Source organism: Helianthus annuus, chromosome 13, assembly GCF_002127325.2.
Source record: "Helianthus annuus cultivar XRQ/B chromosome 13, HanXRQr2.0-SUNRISE, whole genome shotgun sequence".
NCBI classification, from domain to species: Eukaryota; Viridiplantae; Streptophyta; class Magnoliopsida; order Asterales; family Asteraceae; genus Helianthus; species Helianthus annuus.
Window position 1 is genome coordinate 53,414,064 of NC_035445.2, and position 19,509 is coordinate 53,433,572.

The 19,509-nt window shown below is 39.9% G+C and overlaps 1 protein-coding gene across 1 annotated transcript; it reads right to left on the reverse strand.

Moving 5' to 3' along the window:
- Positions 1–10,737: 10,737 nt before the first annotated feature.
- LOC110900824 lies at positions 10,738–11,187 on the reverse strand. The gene has a single exon (XM_022147687.1). The coding sequence runs from the start codon at positions 11,185–11,187 to the stop codon at positions 10,738–10,740; it is 450 nt and encodes a 149-aa protein (XP_022003379.1).
- Positions 11,188–19,509: the final 8,322 nt, after the last annotated feature.

The following is a 19,509-nucleotide window of genomic DNA, read 5'->3' on the forward strand; positions in this document are numbered from 1 at the left end:
AATTTTTTTGGCTGTTTTGATCTTCTGGTTTGTGTGTTTGCTGATTTGCAGGTTTTCAGGATAGTTTCTGATTGACTGGTTGAAGAATTTTTGGCTAGAAAGTCTTGAAGATTCGAATATTGTTCTTCGTGTTCTTCAAAATTTTCGAAAATTTTTTGCTGATTTTGGTGTTCGATTTTGCAGGAAACTGTTACGAAATCTTGGAAAATCTCAGAAATTTGAAAAAGATTGAATTTCCATAATCTGCCTAGCGAAATTAATAAATTCGCTGACAGGACCTGCGAATTTAACTGATCAGCAAAGTTATTGGCGAACTTGAAATCCAAAGGCGACTTTGGTAATCGTGTAATTATCCTGAGCGAAATTACCACAGTTTTCGGCGAATTTACAAGTCTTCGTAATCGCGAAATTGATCAGCGAACTTGTCAGAAAATTTAATTGTCAGCGAAATTGACCAGGACCAGCGAAATAACTAGTGAAATTGAACAATATACTGACCAGCGAAATTAATCTGACTGCCCAGCGAAATTACTAGAGAAATTAAAAGGGTGGAAGATTTTTTGGCAAGCGTCGGAAAAATTTCAGTGTTTTGCAAATAGAAAGTGATCCGTAGCTCGTTTGACGAAACCGTTTGCACTGTTGAAACCCTCTGGAAAATCCCGAATTCGGTTTTTGACATTATATATCATTGGATCGTCTTTTCGAGACGATTCTAAAGGTGTAATTTGGTAACCACTGTTTTCGGAGATATTTTGTACGGTTTTGTCAGTCTGTTTCGTTTAAAATGACCAACTTGAATGCACCTAAGATAATGAAGGTGGAGAACTATCTTACTTGGAAGGACAGCTTCAAATCCTTCATTAAATCTCAGGATGCACGCATGTGGATATGTATTAAAGATGGGTACATAAACCCAGTACATGATTTTGAGGGCAGACCACGAGTAACAGCCTATGTCAACATGAAAGCTGATGATAAAAAGACGTACGAGGCTGAAAAGAGAGCTTTAGCTGCAATAAAGACATGCTTACCTGATAGCATCAAGCATACCGTTACGAAGTACACAAATTCAAAGGATATGTGGGATGCATTAGAAAGAGGTATCAAGGCAATGAAGATGTCAAAAGGAATAAAGCTGCGAGCTCTACATCACAAGAAGGTTCAAATGATGGTAGCGTTCATCTGGAAGATAATAAGAATGCCACTCAGGCATTCATGGCAGAGATAGTGCAACTTGATGAGGCTGAAACTACTGTGAGTGATGCTAAATCTCAAGTGGAGAATGCTGAAGTAAAAGTGGATGCAGAAGAAGAGAAAGAGAGTGAAGCTGAAAAGGTTGTTGCTAATGAAACTACAGAAGTTCATGAGGAAGAGGTAATATCTAATTCTGTATGTTTAAGATGTCGTGAATTACAGGGTGAAGTTGACAGGTTGTCAGCACAAAACCAAAGTCTGGTGAGTGAGATGTCTAGCATAAAAGAGTCAAACTTTTTTGCTAAAAGAAATGAATCTCAATACTTGAAGAAGATAAAAGGTTATGAAAGTGAAATCGAAGCTTTAACATGCAAATTAAACGAAAAACTTCAAGTAATAGACTTAGCTCACGAAATGATGGCTGAGAAAACAAAAGAGAATTCTGAAAAATGCAAAGAGTTGTCAGATGCACAACTCAAAATTATTGAACTTGAACAGAAGTTAAGTCAATTCAGAGATTCGTCTTTTGTTATGAAACACATGATGGGTGGGTTAAAGAAAAGTAATGACAAGACCACTGTGGGCTTCCAGGGCTTTAATGAAGTCCCACCTCCTCTTAGTCATGACTATTCTTTTCTGCCTGATGAAGATGAGCTAGCAGACTATATGTCAACCGCACCAAGTAGTTTCACATCTACATCAAGTCAAGGTGAGGGGTCTGAGAGCGATGATGCTAAGAAGAACAATAACAGGGAACATTTGAAAAAGCACAATTCACCTCCAAAGGGCAAAAATCAAACTTTTGTTAAAAAGATTAATTTTGTTCAAGGTAGTGATATGAAAAATGAAACCGCTGTTATTGAAAAAGAATCAAATGTAGAGTTTGCTAAAAATAAAAACAAAGAAAAATCTGAACTTAAGCAAACTGAACAAAATTCTTCCAAGGCATCATCACCATCAGATAAGGGATCTACCTCAGAGACTCCAGCTAAGAAGTCTTTGAAAAGGAGATCGTGCTTCAGGTGTCACATAAAGGGACATGTAGCTAGCTGCTGTCCTAACAAAAAGAGTGAAGCACAAATGAGTGAGAGAAAGAAAGAGAAGTCACCAGAGAAGAAAGGTGATAGTGAGGAGAAAGGTTCAAATTCTCCAAAGAAATCTGCTCCTAAGCAACCACAGAATGTTGCTGTTGGTGTAGATAAGGCTGGAACAGGAACTCCACAAGTTCCACGTTTTCAAAGAAATCAACCAAGATTTCAGCCTCGATCTCCACCAGGCAGATATCAGAGACCTAGAAGCAGTTCACCTAGAATGAACAATTATAATTCAAATAATTTCAGAAGTCAAGGTCAATATCAAAATCGATACCAGAATAATGGTGGTCGAACCTTTTATAACAACGGCTTTAGAAATTATAACAATCAAGCTTCTTGGAATCAAAATTTAAGGTTTCAAAATCAAAATTTCCAAAGGTCAAATAGTCCAAATGTATATAGGAACCCTCAGACCAAAGACCTAGTGGAAATCAAAATCAAATTCTAACAGGTCTAAGATCCAAGACTCCAATTAGGAGTAATGGATATTGGATGGATGTTCCAGTAGTTGGTGAATTTGGACGACCCAAGACCATTAAGGCTTGGGTCCCCCAATCTAACTAATTTCTTAAGTTAGTGTGTGCAGGAGCTGCTAAGGAGGATTATCAACTTATGTTGATAGTGGCTGCTCTAGGCACATGAAGGGGGATGTGAGATTGTTGTTATATATATATTAAATGATTTAAAATTGAAGTTCAAAGTGCTGAGTCGATACAGAAGATAACCTGGCAGATCTTTATACTAAAGCTTTTGACAGGGCTCACTTTGAACACTTAGTCGAACTCAACGGGATGAGGAATCTTGAATAACTGGTTTTTCATAAGAATTTTGTAAATAGTTTACTGCTTTTCTTAAAAATCAAAAATAAAAAAAAAATTGAAAAATCAAAAACATAAAAAAAAATAAAAAATAAAATATATAGAAAAATCAAAAATGAGTTATCACTGTGTGAAAAAGAAGAAATGATAGTACATCAGCAAGTTAGACTGTCACACTGAAATTGAACCATAAATTGCTTAAGTGTGATAGCAGCTTCATCATATGATGTACCAGTAGGCAAAAAGCATGAAATAATCAACTTACCAATGTGATATCAACATAAATGAGCTGAATATGAGTGGGGAACACATCAGTGGTGTATGGTTTAATGACCTTAATTCTTGCGTTGATAGATTGCAAAAATCTGAAGTTTTGGGCCTTTATACTGTTATTTCATCTGGGGATATCTTGGCTATCTTTCTGTTTAGAACTAAAATTTGTACATGACCCCAGGAAAGAAAGTCACTTGGAATTAGCTCATTTCTTTTTGAATGTCTATATGTTGTCCCGATACACACAATTTTAATCTGATTCTGAAATCTTCTCTGAAAAAAATCGTGTACCTCCTCTGCTGCTTCCAGATATATGCTGACCTGGAGGTGCTAGGCAACGACAGCTTCTGCTGCATCCAGATACATGCTGACCTAGCTGTATGTTGTCGCGCTATAGATCTAATACACTCGAAAGAGGCCCTCAAGTGCCCAAAAGAAACCCAATAAACCTATATCAAACTGAGAAAAAAACTCATTTGATCTGTATATTATACCATCTCTGCTAAAGATCTATTCTGTTCTCTTCTCAACCTATTCCCAGTTAAGATTTCAGAAATCTGGATTGGACTTGTGAAATATGTGGTAGGGAAGATACTTGCATGATAGAGTGTGTTGTTTATATTTCCAGGATTTGATTAGTATTTATTTGGGTGTTCATTGTTAAGAAATCAAAACATGATAAAACAGATTATATGCAGACCCAAACACAGTCAGGATATCTTAAAGGATGAATTCAGTATACTCACCTACTACGATGAATCTTTGTGCATACCTTGATCGCGGGGGTATATCCTGAAGTGGGACACACTAGTATACCAGTAATAAAATTACCTTAACGTATCATACGGTAATGGTACTTGAAATGTTCATGCAATTTGTTTAAGTGGACAAACATACTTGTAATCGTCTTGAACTGCTTTTCACGAAAAATTAAATAAAGAATTATCTAATAGTGTGAAACAGTTTGTGCTGATATGATCTTCTTACCAGTGATTCTCACAAAAATAGAGTGTTTATTGCTTTTGTATTTACTTGCTTTCAGAAAATATAAAAATAAAAAAATAGTGTCTTTTTCTGTTTAAAATTCTTAACGTACGGAAAACTGTTATTCTTGGAGGAATTGCTACTGATAGGGGGAGACGGTGTTAGAAAGTGAGTTCAAAATTTTCAATCAGGCAGGTTCTTGTGTGTTGAACAAAAAGTTTTGCGTGTTGGTGATGAATTTGAAAATGCTTAATCTGTAATACAGTTTAACTATCTCTTGAAAAATAATAATTTATTTAACTTTGTTGAAAAATTCTTATGGTTTCTCGAGATGTTTGTTTTATAGTATACAGATTGAAGCAGTTTGTTGCTGAGAAGTTGCTGTGAAGTGTGAAGATGAGAGTTTGATTGGATGCATGGTAGAACCTCCTTTCAATATTGTAGACAAGATTGAAGAGTTTGACGATTGCTGTGCAAATGCTAAACTGGAGTTTACTCAAGTGCTAACATGTTGAAGATTTGGTGATTGGATGCATCAGCTTAGGGGGAGTCATTCTGTTGCTGACGGAAGCTGTTGAAGCTGAAGCTATCCAAAGACCAAAGATAGTGCAAGACTACATGATGATTGCAAGAAGACTGAAGACAAAGTTTTTGTGAAGCTATTGTCAAGGGGGAGTTTGTTGGTGCATATTTGTGACAATAGCTTAGATTTGGTCTTTGGATATCTTGTAATTAGTTAAACGATAAACGGTTAGCGGGTTTAGCTTTGTATTAGTGAGATAATTGAGTTTGGGCTAAACTAAACCCACATTGGGTGATGGGGGGCGAATTGGGCCTGTCCAATTCGCAGCCCAAGAGTGTTTGACAGAGCCCAGTTGCAACCTTGTGTTATATAAACAAGGTTAGGCTTTAGGGTTGAGGTTGATCAGCCAAAACAGTGTGTGTGAGAATTTTCTTGAGAGCATAGTAGCTTGGACGAAATTAGGGTTGGTTAGGGATCTTGATTGATTGTAATCAGTTTGATAGATAATCAATAAAGATCCGGTTTGAAAGTGATTTGCTGTTCTACACGATTTCTGCTTTATTCTGATCAAGAGGATTCCGCACTCTTGATCGGATTGACAATTCTGTGAAGATCCATACACATCAAGGGGACCTACAGTACGGGTAGGAAATGGAATATATATGAAGTAGCGAAAATTTAACCCGGTCTTTTATTACACGATAAAATAAACAAATAAACAAGCTTAACTACTATGTACAAGATAACTAAATATCACTTCTTTTTTTTCATTTTGCATTGCTTTTTCCCCTTTTTTCTTTTCTTTTCTTTTACTGATTTTTATTTTAACAAAGCAATCAACAAACTACATAACATTAAATAAAATTACATACTACAAAACAACCACTAACACTATAAAACCGGGTTAAATTGGGTAAACTTTTAGGTAACTAGCTAGGGGGAAAACAAACGATAGGCTTTTAGGCACAAAATTGGGCAACTAAATGTCCAAACCCCCGCCCCTCTCACTACCATGCTCATATATATAACTTATGAGGTCCAACCCCGCAAATCCCACACTCGCTCACACCAATGACGAGGGTACCTAGATGCCCTTATCCTTTTCACATTCATATTCAACTAAGGATTCAAACCGTATCAAGGCACAAGATCTAATGCACCCCCACCCGTTGCCACTCTCATCAAAGATAAGTATTATTTATTTACATGTGTGGCTTCAACTCTCACCAAGAATAAAGGGGCATTAAGGGTTGCCGGTGCATCATTTGGGGCTAATTCAAGGTGTTCAAATTCTCACATTTTTCGCTTGATTTAATTTTTTTTTTTCAAAAATCTCAAAAAATTCCCCTCATCCCCACACTTGGGATACATTGACCCCAATGTATGGTTTTGCGAGGCTTTGATCGCTTAACCTTTTCAACATCACAAGAAAGCTCAACACTCAAACCCCAAACTTCTTTTTGGTATTTTTCATTTTATATTTTTTTTATGTTTTTCTTCTTTTAACGACATAACACCACCAACTAGCACCAACCCAATACAAAACATCACAATTCAACACCACCCAACCACCCGACCATAAACATAATAAACCAAACAAATATTCACAAAATATACAAGGAAGGAACACGACCTGACTAGTAATAGCGTGGCTGCGGAGGCCCAAAAATGGAAGACATCATGTCATTCCATTTTCCAAAAGCGAATGCGCCGCTACAACTCCCACCTTGTTGTGGAGCTCCTTCTTGTTGGCGCAGGTCGATCCATTGTGAATGATGGAGCGGCGGGGTCGGATGTGATACACTACCATCATAAGGTGGTAGAGATGCATAATCCACATGTTGTGGATCCACAACCACCGGCCGCCCGGCGTGCCAATCTGCATGCATTCTTCTTGCTTGGTCATCATGGTATCAGTTGTTCATCTCGAGCTCGTGGGAGTAAGCGTGTGTACGATTCCACGCCTCTTGACGATCAAAGTTGTGCTTCAAAGACCGCTCCATGCTTGCACTCATCATTGTTTGTTGATCAAATAACGTGCGCTCCGACCCCGACCATGATTCAAAGATAGGTGTCGGAGGACGTTGGTTCTCGATAACCTCTTGCATAGTGCCCTCATAAGCCCAATTCGGCTCATAGGAACGCTCCGTGTAATCGTAAAAAGCACCACCATAACCTCCACCTGGGCCCCCTTGGTCCACATTCACATTTGCACCACCATGAGGTTCATCCTAATAATCTTCATCACCACGTGGCTGTTCCGTATCACTTTCCGGTTCGTCCGCCTCTCCTGGTAAAAGAGCTCTCGCATCAACCTTTAGTGCTCGCCATCGTTGACCCTCCGACTTGAGTTTATGATACCTCTCCGGTTGGGTGTAGGTCCAACCGATACCCAACTTCTGTAAAGTAAAAGGCTGATGCCTTTTTGGGTGGCCCCTATCCTCCGACGTAATTGCCTTTTGCTGCTTCATCAATCCCATGATGATTCGGAAATACGGGACAATATCTCTCCCCAACTTATTCCGACAAATTGAGAGGTGGTTCATGATCAAATAGCGGATTGGAAAACGCGGAGACCCATTGAGTAGCGAATAGAGGACGGGTACTTCCGGGTACCTCACCTGCTCCTTGCCCCCCCTCGCGGTATGACATTTAGAATGCAAATGGCTAACAACAACTTCGCTTCAATTTTCAGATTCTTCCAGTACAAGATTCCACTATATGTACCGGGCAAGAATAACGCCGCCAACATGTAGAATGCAAATGCCTAACAACAACTTCGCTTCAATTTTCAGATTCTTCCGGTACAAGATACACTAAAAAAAGCCAACATGTCATTCCAACGCGGGTGCTTCTCCGGCTTAATCAAAAGGTTATCAAGGTCAGGAATCATGTAGTCACGAGCCGGAAAACTGTCATATTTCCCCAATTTCTTTAGTGTATCGAAAGATATCTCTACCAGAATCCCATTGCACTTCACCCGTTAACTTCATTTGTGACGGCTTCTCATATCTGTTGCACTTGAGAGTTGCCATCCATTCTTGGATTTCATCCATGAATAAATTTTTGCGATCCTTGTCATAGCAACTTAGAGCCGACTCCCATCCGAGGGCACGAAATTGGGCAAACACGTTGAATGGCCCAAATTCAACCTCGCTCACCTCCCTTTCACAAATGAATGCGGCTACCTTGTTTTTCAATCGGTTCATACTATCATGGTATAAAGTTGGCTGCCATTCTTCCGGTTGCTAATCCAACGGACCCGACTCCCATTTTGGCTTTTCAGATGGATCCAATTCCATCATTTCTTCTTCCTCGCTTTCACTCTCGCTAACTCTACCCAAGTATTGCCTTTTCTTTGTTTGTACTTCCGGCTGTTTGCCCTTTCCTTTCGACGAAGAAGATGAAATAGCTCCCGCTCTCTCCTTCGTTTTGACGATTTTCCTACACACATAAGAAAGCAAACAACACAACCAAACATAAAAGATTAGTCCTTTCTCCCCAAAAACATCCCCACACTTGCTTGTTACTATGGTTGTAGATGCTAGTGAACCAAAATTTTATAAATCATTTTCAAAGAAATTTGGGCATGGTGTCTCTACAATTCCCAAAAGTCCACCACTTTAATCATCAAGCCTACATCTCCAAACCATAACAATATTCAAGTAACCATTTTCATAACAACATCTAAGAACATGCAAGTGGGTATGAAAAAGTAGCAAAAATAACCTTCTTTCTCATAATGCATCAACAAAACATAGTAAGTAAACTTCCATACCTTTGTTTGAAGATGCTAGAAACACAAATGAAGCAAGAACTTCAAGAACCCCCAAAATTTTCGGACCTAGGGTTTGTGATTCGGACCAGAAAACCTCGTTTTCTTACAAATCTCTTGGCAAAATCAGCAACTACGTGAAAAATTAGTCAAGATAGACCTAGATTTCACTTGATTTGGACAAGAATTGAGTGAGATATAGAAGATTTAAGGTTGAAGAAGGTTGGGGATTTGTGGGTCTTGTGAAAGTGATGGATAAGAGGTTGGAGGAGAAGAATGAAGGGAAAAAGGAATGGCTGGGGTTTAATTCACGTGGATGATTGTTTTGTTATTGTTTTTTTTATGTACTGCAGAATCCGGAACGACCCTTTCAGTCGCCAGGTCCACCATAAATTACGGTGGACACCGTAACTTACGGTGGATGCTGGCAAAAAATTGTCTACCGTAACTCAGTAGCATTTCACCGTAAAGCCCCATCAATTTTTCTTTCCACTGTAAATTACGGTACCACCGTAAATTACGGTGGTATCTGGGCATCCATTCTTCACCAAAAATGTGATTTTGGTGAAGAAGTTGTTGTTAACCTGCTCCTTATCCCATCCTAGGGCACGGAATTGGGCAAACACGTTGAATGGCCCAAATCCAACCTCGCTCACCTCCCTTTCACAAATGAATGCGGCTGCCTTGTTTTTCAATCAGTTCATACTATCATGGTATAAAGTTGGCTGCCATTCTTCCGGTTGCTCATCCAACGGACCCGACTCCCATTTTGGCTTTTCAGATGGATCCAATTCCATCATTTCTTCCTCCTCGCTTTCACTCTCGCTAACTCTACCCAAGTATTGCCTTTTCTTTGGTTGTACTTCCGGCTGTTTGCCCTTTCCTTTTGACGAAGAAGATGAACTAGCTCCCGCTCTCTCCTTCGTTTTGACCATTTTCCTACACACATAAGAAAGCAAACAACACAACCAAACATAAAAGATTAGTCCTTTCTCCCCAAAAACATCCCCACACTTGCTTGTTACTATGGTTGTAGATGCTAGTGAACCAAAATTTTATAAATCATTTTCAAAGAAATTTGGGCATGGTGTCTCTACAATGTAGAGATTCCCAAAATTTCACCACTTTAATCATCAAGCCTATATCTCCAAACCATAACAATATTCAAGTAACCATTTTCATAACAACATCTAAGAACATGCAAGTGGGTATGAACAAGTAACAAAAATAACCTTCTTTCTCACAATACATCAACAAAACATAGTAAGTAAACTTCCATACCTTTGTTTGAAGATGCTAGAAACACAAATGAAGCAAGAACTTCAAAAACCCCCAAAAGTTTTGGACCTAGGGTTAGTGATTCGGACCAGTTAACCTCGTTTTCTTACAAATCTCTTGGAAAAATCAGCAACTACGTGAAAAATTAGTCAAGATAGACCTGGATTTCACTTGATTTGGACAAGAATTGAGTGAGATATAGAAGATTTAAGGTTGAAGAAGGTTGGGGATTTGTGGGTCTTGTGAAAGTGATGGATAAGAGGTTGGAGGAGAAGAATGAAGGGAAAAAGGAATGTCTGGGGTTTAATTCACGTGGATGATTGTTTTATTATTGTTTTTTTTATGTACTGCAGAATCCGGAACGACCCTTTCAGTCGCCAGGTCCACCGTAACTTACGGTGGACACCGTAACTTACGGTGGATGCTGGCAAAAAATGTCTACCGTAACTCAGTAGCATTTCACCGTAAAGCCCAATCAATTTTTCTTTCCACCGTAAATTACGGTGGTACCTGGGCATCCATTCTTCACCAAAAATGTGATTTTAAGTGTACCTTTTTTATATTTTTTCATTTTTTTCGATTTTTTTGTGTTTTTAAATTTTTTCAAAAACACATAAAAATAACCCTACCCCCTCGAAAGTCCCCTGTTTTCCTCAACACAATGCTAGAGCCATTCGTGACTCGAATGTCCCCACACTTGTTTCAAACACAAGCTTCAAGCGAGTACGACAATCGTGCAAACTATACTAAACAAACTAAACAAAATACTAACTATTTACACTACCAAACCTGGGCCTCTCATGGTTGTTCCTCATCGACCGGGCGTAGAATGTAGCTCACTTTGTCAAGTTCCAAGTTGTTTATGTCGTTCCCCTCCAAGTACGGCTTCAACCGATGACCGTTCACCGTTTGTTGTTTGTTCGTTTGCTCATCTTGGATGTCTACATCACCAAACCTCCCAACTCGCCGAACGACATATGGGCCCATCCATTTACTTTTGAGCTTGCCCATGAACATCTTGTGTCTTGAATTGTACAACCAAACCTTTGGACCCACTTCAAAGGTTTTCTTCCTCAATTTTGCATCATGTACTTTCTTGAGCTTATCTTTGTAGGCCGATGCACACTCATATGCTTCGTCTCTCAGCTCTTCGATTTCGCACAATTGCAATTTTCTCATCTTTCCCGCTTCATTGTAATCCGCATTGACCGTTGTGATTGCCCAATATGCCCGATGCGCTAACTCCATTGGCAAGTGACAACCCTTCCCATAAACCATCCGGTAAGGTGTTGTGCCAATTGGAGTCTTGTAGGCCGTTCAGTATGCCCACAATGATTCGTCTAACTTGCTAGACCAATCTTTCCTATTCGTTCTCACCGTCTTCATGAGGATTTCTTTTATTTGACGGTTGGACACTTAGACTTGTCCACTCGTTTGCGAATGGTAAGGTGTGGCAATCCGGTGATTCACGCTATACCTCTTCAATCATTTTCCGAAGTTAAAGTTCTTGAAATGTGACCCTCCGTCACTGATAATAACCCTCGGAATGCCAAAACGGGCGAAGATGTTGGATTGAACAAACTTACAAACAACCGAGTGGTCTTTTATTCTTGTTGCAATGGCTTCAATCCACTTAGAGACGTAATCCACCGCCACCAAAATATATAGAAAACCGTTCGAATTCGGGAAGGGGCCCATAAAGTCAATGCCCCAAACACCAAATATTTCTACAACCAAAATTGGTTGTAATGGCATCTCATCCCTCTTCGAAATGCTTCCCATCCTTTGGCAATTTACTCAATTTCTTGCGAACTCACAAGCATCCTTGAAAATAGTGGGCCAATAAAACCCAGATGAAAGAACCCGGTAACCCGTTTTGTGCCCACTAAAGTGACCTCCACAAGCGGATGAATGGGCATGAGTTAAGATTTCCAAAACCTCCGTTTCGGGCACACACCTCCGAATGACTTGATCCGGCTTGAAGAGATCCGGTTCATCCCAAATGTAATGCTTCACTTTAACCATAAATTGTTGTCGTCGTTTCTTGGTCCAATGATTTGGGATGGCACCCGTGGCTAAGTAATTTACATAGTGAGCGTACCACGGTGCAACAAAGGTGGAAACGGCTAAGAGTTGCTCGTCGGGAAACCTTTCATTTATTTCACTCACATCATCTATTCCTTCCACCGGGATCCGAGACAAGTGATCCGCCACTACGTTCTCACGTCCCTTTTTTTGTCTCGGATCTCCAAATCGAACTCTTGTAACAACAATACCCATCGGATTAAACGAGGCTTGGCGTCTTTTTTCTCCATCAAGTATCGAACCGCACTATGATCCGAATATACCACAACTTTGCTCCCCCAAATATACGCGTGAAACTTATCCAAAGCATACACCACCGCTAATAATTCCTTCTCGGTTGTGGTGTAATTCAGTTGCGCTTTGGATAAAGTTTTGCTTGATAATAAATGACCACCGGTTTCTTGTCAACCCGTTGACCCAAAACTGCACCAATAGTAGTGTCGCTTGCATCACACATAATCTCGAACGGCTTTGACCAATCCGGTGGTTGCAAATAGGAGCTTTGACCAAGTGTTCCTTCAAAACAGTAAAAGCTTACATACACTCATTAGTAAAATCAAATGGGACATCTTTTAATAACAAGTTGCATAAAGGTTTGGTGATAACACTAAAACCTTTTATGAAACGTCTATAGAACCCCGCGTGTCCCAAAAATGATCTTACACCCTTAACATTTTTCGGAGGTGGCAACGATGCTATTACCCATATTTTTGCCTTATCCACCTCCATTCCCCTTTCCGAAATCACATGACCTAGCACAATTCCCTCTTGCATCATAAAATGACTTTTTTCCCAACTAAGCACTAAATTCTTCTCAACGCATCTTTTTAAAACTTTTTGTAATTCGTTGAGACAAGATTCAAAACTAGTGCCAAAAATGGAAAAGTCATCCATAAACACTTCAAGCGACTCTCCAACCATGTCCGAGAAGATACTCATCATACATCGTTGGAACGTTGTCGGTGCATTGCACAAGCCAAATGGCATTCGCCGAAAAGCGAAAGTGCCATATGGATAAGTGAAGGTGGTCTTGTGTTGGTCATCCGGGTGTATTGCTATTTGATTATAACCCGAATACCCGTCCAAAAAACAATAATACTTTTGACCCAACAGTTTTTCAATGATTTGGTCAATAAAAGGTAACGGGAAGTGATCCTTAAAAGTGGCGGCATTCAATTTCCGGTAGTCAATGCATACACGCCACCCGGTGACCGGTCGTGGGGCAATTTGTTCACCGTTTTCATCTTTGACCACTTGAATGCCGGCCTTCTTAGGCACAACTTGGGTGGGGCTCACCCAAGCACTATCCAAAATCGGATAGATGATTCCCGCGTCTAACCATTTGATTACCTCCTTTTTTACTACCTCCCGTAGGTTCGGATTCAATCGCCTTTGAGCTTCTCATGTCGGCTGTGCATCATCGGTGGTAATAATCTTGTGCATGACGATAGATGGACTAATTCCTTTGAGATCGACAATCGTCCATCCAATAGCTCCTTTGTTCTCCTTCAAAACTTCCAACAAAGCTCGTTCTTGCGCCATCTCTAAATTAGAGGCAATAATGACCGGTAATGTGTCATTATCCCCTAAAAATGCATACTTCAAGTGGCTTGGCAAGTCTTTGAGCTCCAACCTTGGTGGTTCTTCCAACGATGGTTTAGTACCCGAGTCTATTTCCACCGGCAAGCTTTCAAATTGATGAGTCCATGGTGGTCGACCTTCCTTCAAGGCCATAGCATCTTGCTTTTCTTCTTCAACCCCTAGTGCACACGCATGTACCTGTTCAGAAAAATCACACAAACAAATATCTGTGCCATCCTCCTCGTACTCGTGTGGGTTGCATCCATCGACTAAATCTGCCATGAAACACTCATCAACACCAACATCATTAGAATTCTTAGTAAAATCATTCAAGCGCATTTTTCGATTCCCAAAAGTCATATCGACTGTACCAAATCTACAATCGATCACAGCATGCGCGGTGCTCAAAAATGGCCGACCCAAAATAACATTTTGTTGTTGTTTTGGGTCCGCGGATGAGTAGTCCAAGACTAAAAAGTCAACCGGGTAATAGAACTCATCAATTTTCACAATCACGTTTTGAACCATCCCTCGGGGTAACTTATGAGACAAATCGGCTAAAACAACCGTTGTCTCCACTCTTGCTAACGGACCAAAGTCGTATTGATCATATAAGCCCCCCGGTAAAATGCTTACCCCGGCTCCAAGATCAAGTAACGCCTTTGCCATTTGAAAATTACCAACTTGTATATTTATCAATGGCGTACCCGGATCTTTAATCTTAGGGGGAAGCTCCCCGTTCAAAACCGCACTTACTTGCCCGGTCAAGTCTACCCGCTTAGGCACCTTTTTCTTTTGTTGCCTTTTTGTGTACCTAATTCCTTTAGAAATTTAGCATAAGCGGGTACTTGTTTTATTGCATCAAGTAGTGGAAGATTAATTTTTACTTGTTTAAACATGTCCCACAATTCCTCTTTTTGGGGACCCCTTGATGCAATAAAATTTTTCCTACCCGGGTCAAGTAAGGCCGATGGAAATGGGACTTGGCTCGGTTCACCCTCAACTTTTTCACTTTTCTCATTTTCACCCGACCCCGGTTTGTTAACATTTGATTCTTTATGTGTAACCGGTGAAACATCATCGTCACTTTCATTACGCGTGACATCCTCAACTACCCCCTCGACCAAACCCGGTGACAAATTAGCCTTAAATTCTTTGCCACTTCTCAAAACACTAACATGATTAATATTAACATTGTTACCTCGTGACGAACCATGTGAAGGATTTACCTTAGTGTCGCTAGGAAGTTGACCCTTGTTCTTCTTCAACTCTGCCACGTCGGTCGCCAATTGACCCACTTAAGTTGTTAGTGACTGGATGCTCTTGTCACGAACCTCATCCTTTTGAATCCGAACTTCATCGAGTTGATTCCTCTTTTGCATATCTTGTTGCATAGCCCGAAGCATATCCATGACCTCATTCTCGCTTGATGAACTTTGACCCGAACCACCTTGACCCGTTTGTTGGAATTGCCCTTGATACCCATAATTGTTTCCACCCCGATAATTACCTTGATTGTATTGTTGACGAGGTGCAAAGTTACCTTGGGCTCCTTGAAAATTTGGGTTAGCTTGGTTCGCCACGTTCCCATAACGGAAATTAGGATGATTTCGTAACCTGCAGTGGTATGTGTTGGAGTTCATGTTGAAATTTCGACCACCCCCTCCCTCTTCTACTTGCTCATCAACCACTCCCACTACACAAACTTCCATCGTATGGCCTATTTCATTGCAATTGGTGCACACGTTGTACACTTGGTTTGTGGTTTGAACATTGCCACTCTCTACTCCATGCACTTGTGGTCTTTGTGTCACATGCCTTGCCCGCCTTGAAGATTGAGCTTTCCTCTTCGAATTCACCACCATTTGTTCTAAAAATGCCTAATCAACATGTTCATAATTTGTACCGAATGTACCATTAGTGATTGACATTAGATCCCGTGCATCCTCCAAACTCAACCCTTCATGAAATGCATTCAACAATTCCCAAAGTTGGATCCCGTGATGAGGGCAATTCCGTAACATCATGTTGAACCTTTTAAAGGCTTCGTGAAACATTTCCCCTAATTGTTGTTGAAAACTTCTCAAACCTCTTCTAGCATCATTGGTCTTTTGAGAAGTGTAATATTCATCTAAGAATATTTGCTGCATGTCGACCCATGTAAAAATGGACGCGGAGGGCAAAGTGTGAAACCATCTCTTTGCTTTATCTTCTAGGGAAAACTGGAAAAGAACCAACTTGACATCATCCGCAGAAAACCCTTGACCTCCAATAGTGTTGCAAATGGAGTCGTATGTCTCCAAATGAAAGTAGGGTTCTTCCGTTGCTAACCCCTTGAACTTTGGTAAACTTTGGAGAGCGGTTATTCTAACTTCAAAGGTTCTTCCATCCGCACGATGAGGAATCACTACCGGCGAAGGATTGTTAGTGATAATGGGCTGGAAGTGAGCTTCAATTCCCCGTACTACTTCCCGTTGATGTCTTTGAGGGGCACCTAATGGTGCTCTTGGTTGACCCATTTGCCCTTGCATAGGCCCTTGAGGAGCAAACGGTGGTTGATATTGATGTTGATGCATTGGTTGTTGTTGTTGCATCGGCCCTTGAAATTGAGGTTGCATGTTTTGAGGCCGCACTTGATGTAGCGGTGCAGGGCGTTGCAATTGTGGCCCTTGCGGCGGGTAGTCTACCCATATTTTGAAATTGTTGAATTGGTTGACTTTGTTGACCCGCTTCGCCTTGTAGTCCCAAATATCCTCCATCACCCCCATAATAAAAATTTTCCTCTTCATATCCCCTAAAATCCTCTTCATACCCATCGTCGTATCCATCCCCTTGAATTCCCGAAGATTGCCCAAAGGGAAGAGTTAAATATTGAAAACCCGATTGGTTTTGTGGTCTATAGGATGAAGTAGCATGCACAATAGTTGAATTTGGTGCGATTGTGAAGTTAGAGGATGATTGACCCGTAGTTGGGGGGAAGAAATGGGAAAGTGGTGGGATTGTGGTAGAAGGGTTAAAGGTAATAGTGGGTTCAACTTGGGTAGTGATCGGTTGCGTAGCATTGGTTGGTGTAACTTGGGTAGTGGTATTAGGTATGGTGGTGTTTGGTGATGGTTGTGTGGAAGTAGGTATGAAAGATGAGGTCGTTTGACCCGTTGTGGGTGTTACTTGAGATTCTTGCATTATCTTTCTTGGTGTAATAGGTGACGTGGGTGAACCAACAATTCTGTTTTCTCGTAATAAAACTCTGTTTTGCCTCAATGTTATTTCAATTTCCGGATCAAACGATAGTGGTGATGACTTGTGAGAGCCTCTAGTATGCATACACTTGAAAGTACCTGCACACTAAACACAACCAGCATTAACCCGAAAATAACAAAAACAAAACTACTAAATTAACACACGTTGCGCACTACTCCCCGGCAACGGTGCCAAAATTTGACGTGATTGTCGTGGTACACGCAAATTTAATCCAAATTACAACTAGTAGATAGCGGCAATTGGGTATCGAACTCAGGGAGTATGTGGAAAATGTGTTGATGTTATAGCTTTGCACTTTAACTAAAATTAACCTAATTTGCAGAAATAAAAAACAAGAGTTTGGTTTGTTTGTTTTTAAGAACTAAATTACTAACTATTGGCAAATCAAAATTGGTTGTTTAACAGATTAAGGGAAAATGACCATCTTAGGATTCAGTTTCTTTGAACACTTGTGCAAAATTCCAACTAGAAAGACTTACATAGACATAACTCATGTATAAACAATTGTTGTGATAAAAGGGAACAAAGTACTCGGATTATATGAATGCGAGGTTGTTTCCCGATGATCAATCAATCAATATCCAACCCTAACCCTTCCCGTGATATCTCGAATGCCAACGGCACCAAGAATGTACGAATTAGACTAGAATTGCAATACCAATTAACAAGCTACAATCAATTACTCATACACCATGATAATCAAAGCAAACATAATGTTATCATTCTAGAAATTAAGAAACAAACACACAAGAGTTTAAAGAAACCTTCACCTAAGATGATCACCGAAAGTTTAGCCGGACATGGCTTGGTGAATCATCATAACTTCAATATCCAAGTTTATACGAATCAAAAGATAAAACAGAATGTTAGAAATTGTTCACCAACACTTGCCAAAGCCAAAAATCGTCCTAGAACCCCAGAGAAACGTCCAATGATGAGATAATACCAAAAGACACCACTAAAAACTGTTTTAATGGCCAGTTACGCTTTTCCTCGCAGCCTCCACCGTAAATTACGGTCTCCACCGTAATTTACGGTGGACTCCAACTTGTTACGGTCAATCGCTACTGAGTTACGGTGGAGAATTGGCATGTTTCAGGGCCACCGTAAATTACGGTGGCCACCGTAATTTACGGTGGAGCCCTGAATGTTGGGTTTTGTTTCTTCTTTCCTTCCATGCACGACCCATTCATCTCCAAACCATCCAAAGCTGCGTTTTATCCCTTTTTAGCTCCCGAACCACACCTGAAACATAAGCAACCGTAGTCATCTAATTCAAGATAATTACGCGATTAAGTGAAGGATTAATTCGTCTTTTAACATGATTAAGGGTTGTCCTATGGACCACCCGTTACCCAACTTAACCCTAATACTTCCCCCTATAAATATCACTTATAACCAGCCTCCCTACCACTTTTGCAACACTAAAACACTCTCAAACTCTCTCCAAATCGCAGCTGATTCTATAAGTTCGAGCAGATTGATAGCTTCACACAAAAGTGAGCATAACTCACTCATATCCGTTTCACTTGATTCTTTTTCCTACTTCTTTGTATTGACCTTAGCTACGTTTCCATGGGTTTTCCCTAGAAAATTAGAGCCTGGAACATCACCAAAAGGGCTCCAAAGTTGCCTGGTTTTTTCAGTTCATGTTTCAATCTTTGATAAACTTGTTTAAACTTGAGGAAACTCATCTCAAACCTATGCCCTTATGTTTATAACCACATCTATGGTTAGTTAGTCTTAAAAACAAGGTTGAGACATTCAAAATCAGAGGTGTATACCACACAAACTTTCTGTTTTGTTCAAGGGTTTAACCCACAAGTGATGTTCAAGCCTTAAGCTTGATGAATGTGTGATTTAGGATTAGCTTGGGCTATCCTACTTGAAAATCCACACATTGCTTGATGTTTTCTCTTAGATTAGTTGTTCTTATTTGACGTGATGTCGTGGTCACAATCAAATTTAATCCAATTACTACTAAATAGATAGTGGCAAGTGGGTATCGAACACAGGGAGTTTGTAGAATATGTGTTATTTGAAGGTTTATCTAAGTTAACTAAAATTACACTAATTGCAATGAAAATAAAGTTCAAGAGTTGGTTTGATTGATTTGAGTTTTAAAACTAAGATTACTATTCTAATTGCAAAATGAAAGTGTTGCTTGTAAACAAATTAGAGACAAATGACCATCTTTAGTTTCCGGTTTGCTTCGACATTTATGCTATCATTTCACTAGAAAGAACTACATAGACATAGTTCATGTGTATTTAATTGCAGTGATGAAAGGGAACTAAGTACTCAGATTCCTAGAACGTGAGGTTGTTACCCGATAACCAATTAACCCTTACCCAATCCTAATTCTACCCATGATATCTCGATTGCCAACGGCACCAAGAACGTATGGTTTCAAACTAGATTAACATAAGAATCAACAATTTACAAACAATCAAGCACACACCATAACAAATAAATCATAAAGACAAAGTTTGTTATTCTAGAAATAAGGAATTCAAGCACAAAGTCTTACATAACCTTCAACCAAAGATGATCACCATAAGTTTAGACACTCATGACTTGGACAATCATCATCACATACATATCAATGTTCATAGGAATTAAAAACACTAACAAGATGTTTAG

Excerpts from the sequence above, each read along its gene's own strand:
- LOC110900824 (XM_022147687.1), bottom strand. The coding sequence starts at position 11,187 with ATGGAGTTAGCGCATCGGGCATATTGGGCAATCACAACGGTCAATGCG.